Raw genomic sequence first — 5000 nt, 5'->3', positions numbered from 1 at the left:
TTCCTCCTCCTCCTCTTCTTTTTCTCCTTCTTTTTCTTCTTATTATTATTATAATTATTAATATTATTATTATTATTGTTGTTGTTGTTGTTCTTTTTCTTATTATTATCGTTGTTTATTTTGTTGTCGTTGTTGTTGCACCGCATGACTTGTATCTAGATGTATAAATAATGATTCGCTGATTTGAAAACAGTGGTAACTAAACAACAAAAAAATAGACGGACTATCCAACATAATACGCACACATGCACGCAAACACACACGCACACATAAACAAAAACTCATATACAATTACATACACACGCACACATATACAAAGACACATATATACATACAGTTACATACACAAGTATATTTTGGGTTTAGACTATCATAAATACAATTATTTATAAAGATTATTGCGCTTTCGGCATTATTCAACTTGTAGTTATATATATATATATATATATATATGTTGGAAATAGACCATATTTTGTATGAATTCTACCGAAGTGTTCGTCTAACAGAATGTTGTACATATCTATTTATGTATTTACTTACATATTTACATTCAATTAAAACAACATAGCAGAGAAAATACACAGCAAACACGAGAGTGAATAAATTAAAGAAATTTCGTAGCGAAAAATATCGATAGATTTTTTGAAGCCGTCTTGATAGCGAAGAAGAAATTGATTCAACCTGTTACAAGAAAAAATTTATTTTTCACTGACACTTAAAAGAAAGTGTTCAACTTTGAATAAATCGAAACCTGACATCATTTTATATTTTTATAGTTTTCATGATTATCTGTTAACTAAGAGTTGTGTTTTAAGGTCTAAACGAATAATACCTATTTAATAATTACGGCCATCCAAACAATTCATTAAAAAAACACTTATACAAAAATTTTGGAAAAATACCGACACATTTCTTTCAACATGTTTTTGTTCAAATTCATTTGTCAAGCGGCCAAATACGAGCAATCAATCATGGCTTTGTGGCGTTCATCTGATCTGGTGTGATGCAAGACAACCATTTCAGATCTGAGAAGTAATTAAATGCGCAAGCGTTCCACTTACACAATCCAAGGGACAATTAATTATTTATTCATTTATGCAATTAAATAACACGTGAACTCTCAATATTTTTATAATTACGAGCGAGTAAGACATCTAGCTTCTCCTAACTTACCTTCACACGCAAACATTTTCAAATATTTGTGACCAAGAAGGTCACGGAAAAATTAGACTCGCCCTAAAAAATTTCACAAAACCTTCGTCGGGTAGAAAATTTTGTCGACTCACATTCAAAACACGAACATGACAGCACATCATGTTAATCAAGTTTTTTGTTCTTTATAATTCAAATCTGTCAGACGCAAAACTGCTTACGTGTTATAGTTGTTAAAGTTGAAACTAAATTTGATGTTGAAGTAAAATATAGGATGATGATGGTCGGTGGGTCTTGTGTTATTCTGCCTCAAAATTAAAGCAAAATTGGTCCATAACTTAACAGTCGTCCATATTTTTGATGTTACTGATAACGGTTACAGGAAGTTTTTTCATACTCCGACTGACTGGTAAACAGTTCTACCACTCCGACACCCTGTTCAACTCCAGATCAATGCATTCAATTTTGGTTGAAACTTGTTCGTTTGACCTTCAGGAATTTTTTTATTGAATTAATAACAAAGCATCGCTAACTGGATGAAAGACATTTTTCAGTTGGAGTGTTCGTAGTTTAGTGCTTCTCCCCGAATGAAGCGTTTGCTGTAAGGAGATAATTTGCATAGTTGCCATTAAGTTCACTTCGTTTTTGAATCCGAGAAATCCTTATGTATCGGGATATGAATGTCGATCACATTCCACTTGGGAAACAATCCACATGCAACATCACAAGGATGATCATTCATATATATAAACATATGTGTAGTATTATAGAAAAAAGAGAGAGAGAGAAGGAGAGAGAGAAGGAGAGAGAGAAGAAAAGAGAGAAGGAGAGAGAGAAGGAGAGAGAGAAGGAGAGAGAGAAGGAGAGAGAGAGAGAGAGAGAGGGAGAAGGCAGAGAAAGAAAATGAATGCGCATATAATGAAAAAATGGCAACAGGTATGTTGTTTGTTTTGTGCATTCGCTGAAAACACGTTGTAGAAAGTAACGAAGGTGATTGCGTGTCGATATTTTATTGTTCATCTGTCGTTTCAAAGTTTGCTATTAATTCTCCATTATTATTATTATTATTATTATTATTATTATTATTATTATTATTATTATTATTATTTATTATCTAATTCTCCATTATTACCATTATTTATTATTTTTATTAATAATTCTCAATATTCCTTCTTTTTATTTTATTTTTTATGTAGTTTTATTTTTATTCACCACAATCCTCTTTTGTTGACTCGAGCAGTTGATCGGATCGAAAGTTATTGCCACATTATTGTGGGTGGGTGGAAGAAATTATTTTCGTCATCCACCTGTGCTACTTGTTGCAATACCAATTGCCAAAACTGATTTGAATGTGGCAGGTGGTGTTGAAGTTGTTGAAGGTTGTGGTGGTCGGTGGTGGTCGGTGGTGGTGACGTGGGGAGTGTTGGAGAATGGGGTGACGATTGTGGTTTTGGATGGTGGTTGTCGGTTTAAATGTTGAGTTATGTTACACAAAATCTTGGTACTAAAAAACAATTTTCATCTTCATTTTTTATTGAAATTCTTATTTTGCATTTCAATCATCATGATTATTATCATCACCATAGTTGCCATTATCACCACCTACGTCAAATATTAATTATTATCATCATCGTCATCATCATCGTCATCCCCGTCATCATCCCGCCATCATCATCAAATTACATTTTTGTAACTTTGTTCTATTGAGGGTTGAATGGTGTTTTCAAAATATTTTTTAATATTCTTTGCACTCAGGATTTTTTTTTTCAATCTCACACAGTCATCATCGTCAGTTTTATCATAATCATCATCATCGTCAACATCATCATCATCATCATCGTCGTCGTCATCGTCATCATCATGACAATCATCATCATCATCGTCATCGTAAGCAAAAATAGCACATCCCTTTATTATTCACCAAATCCTAATCATCACAAGATTATCACCATCACCAACATCATCAATACAACCTCACTATACAATCGTTATCACCATCATCATAACGTTACTATCATCAAAACATCATCACAACACCATCATCACCATTATGATGACATCAATATTATTTTGGGCCACTACTACAACTACAAAAACAACAACAACAACATCATCATCAACAACAACAACAACAACTACTACTACTATTACTACTACTACTACTACTACTACAACTACTACAACAACTACTACTACTACAAAACATGCGACCAAGCATAGCAGCTCAATTGCTGTTAAGTAAGGACTCCATTAAATAATGACATCGCAAGTGATAAACAACAAAAGCCAATAAATCAAAAAATGCTTTATCTTTATTATCACTATCATCATCACCATCCATCATCATCATCATCATCATCATCATCATCATCATCATCACCATCATTCTTACCAACATTATCATCTTTTTCTTCTTCATCATCATCATCATCCTCATCAGCATAATCATCTTCTTTCTTCTTCATCATCATCATCATCTTCCTCACTTTCATCATCATCATCACCTTTCACACATTCATCATCATCATCATCAACTTCAAGGCTGGTAATAAAAATACCTCACGGCGACAACTGATGCAAAGAATTTAAAAACAATTGCATCATTAACAATAATAACAACTTAATCTGTAAATCAGGTGAACAAATTTGTTGTTGTTGTTGTTGTTTTTGTTTCATGTTCTTTTTTTAATAACAATAAATTTTTCAGTTTTTAATCGACCTCGAGCCATGCCACCAGCAAACACCACATCATCCACGCAGAGAGTTCCATTGTTTTCGAACCTGGTGAACGCGCAACGACTATGAGGCGTCTCTAGCACTCCTGCCGTCTGAGCTAACTCGTTAATTGTGACGACGATAATTAATGAAACATTGTTATTAACGATATTACATTTACATTCGTATCTGGCACGACAATGTCAACATTACACCAACAGCAGTAACAACAACAATAACAACAACAGCAACAATAACGATAATAACAACAGTACAACAGCAACAACAACAACATAGATAAAACAGTAAATTCAACAAAAATAACTCAAAACAAACAAACAACAACACCATCAACAACAGCAACAACAACAACCAACAACAACCAGCCAACAACAACAACAACAACAAAAACAACTACAAAAACAACAACTACAGCAGAAACAACAACCACAGCAGAAACAACAACTACAAAAACAACAACTACAGCAGAAACAACAACTACAACCAAACTACAGCCAAACAACAGCAGTTTTTTGAGTCTTCCATATTTTTTAATCGCAGCATTTTTGGAACGGAGATGTTTTTTGGCGAGTGCGTTCATGTTTTAATGAGGAAATGATGGCTGATTCACTTCTGTGTACCCTCTACATTCAGTCGAGTCGTGTGATGCTTAGGATGAAGATGAGGGAGATGGTGAGGAAGATGAAGAAGATGTAGAAGGTGAGGAAGATGGTGGAGATGGAGAAGATGAAGATGAGGTAGATGGTGAAGAAGAAGATGAGGTAGATGGTGAAGATGAGGTAGATAGTGAAGATGAGGCAGATGTGGCAGATGGTGAAGATGAGGTAGACGATGATGATGACGTAATAGAGTGATGGTGAAGAGGGTATGTGGGATATTGGACAGAAACAACAACAACTACAACAAAATGATGGTGGTGGTGGTGGTGGTGGTGGTGGAGATGAATTTGTGTGTTTCTTAAAAATCCTCATTCAAATGCAAATTATTCAAATTTACCAGGCATCCAATGAAACGTCTTCATTCATCCATCCATACACGCCATTCGTTCAAACCTCCTCGATTTCATTGGCTTCGAAATATTAAAATACATAAAGGAATGATAATGCAGCGAT

At 34.2% G+C, this 5000-nt stretch overlaps 1 protein-coding gene across 1 annotated transcript in view; it reads left to right on the top strand.

Moving 5' to 3' along the window:
• Positions 1–2055: 2055 nt before the first annotated feature.
• Positions 2056–5000, top strand: part of HELRODRAFT_181989 (hypothetical protein) — a gene marked incomplete at both ends in the record, with an annotated part of 4983 nt that continues 2038 nt past the window's right edge. The window contains 4 exons of the mRNA XM_009031754.1: positions 2056–2088; positions 2393–2540; positions 4254–4468; positions 4542–4712. Coding sequence (XP_009030002.1) covers positions 2056–2088; positions 2393–2540; positions 4254–4468; positions 4542–4712 — 567 coding nt within the window. The remainder of the gene's footprint in view (positions 2089–2392; positions 2541–4253; positions 4469–4541; positions 4713–5000) is intronic.

This window comes from Helobdella robusta, assembly GCF_000326865.2.
Source record: "Helobdella robusta unplaced genomic scaffold HELROscaffold_78, whole genome shotgun sequence".
Lineage (NCBI taxonomy): Eukaryota > Metazoa > Annelida > Clitellata > Rhynchobdellida > Glossiphoniidae > Helobdella > Helobdella robusta.
Note: the sequence above shows the minus strand (reverse complement) of the source record. Positions and strands in the feature narration are given on the sequence as shown.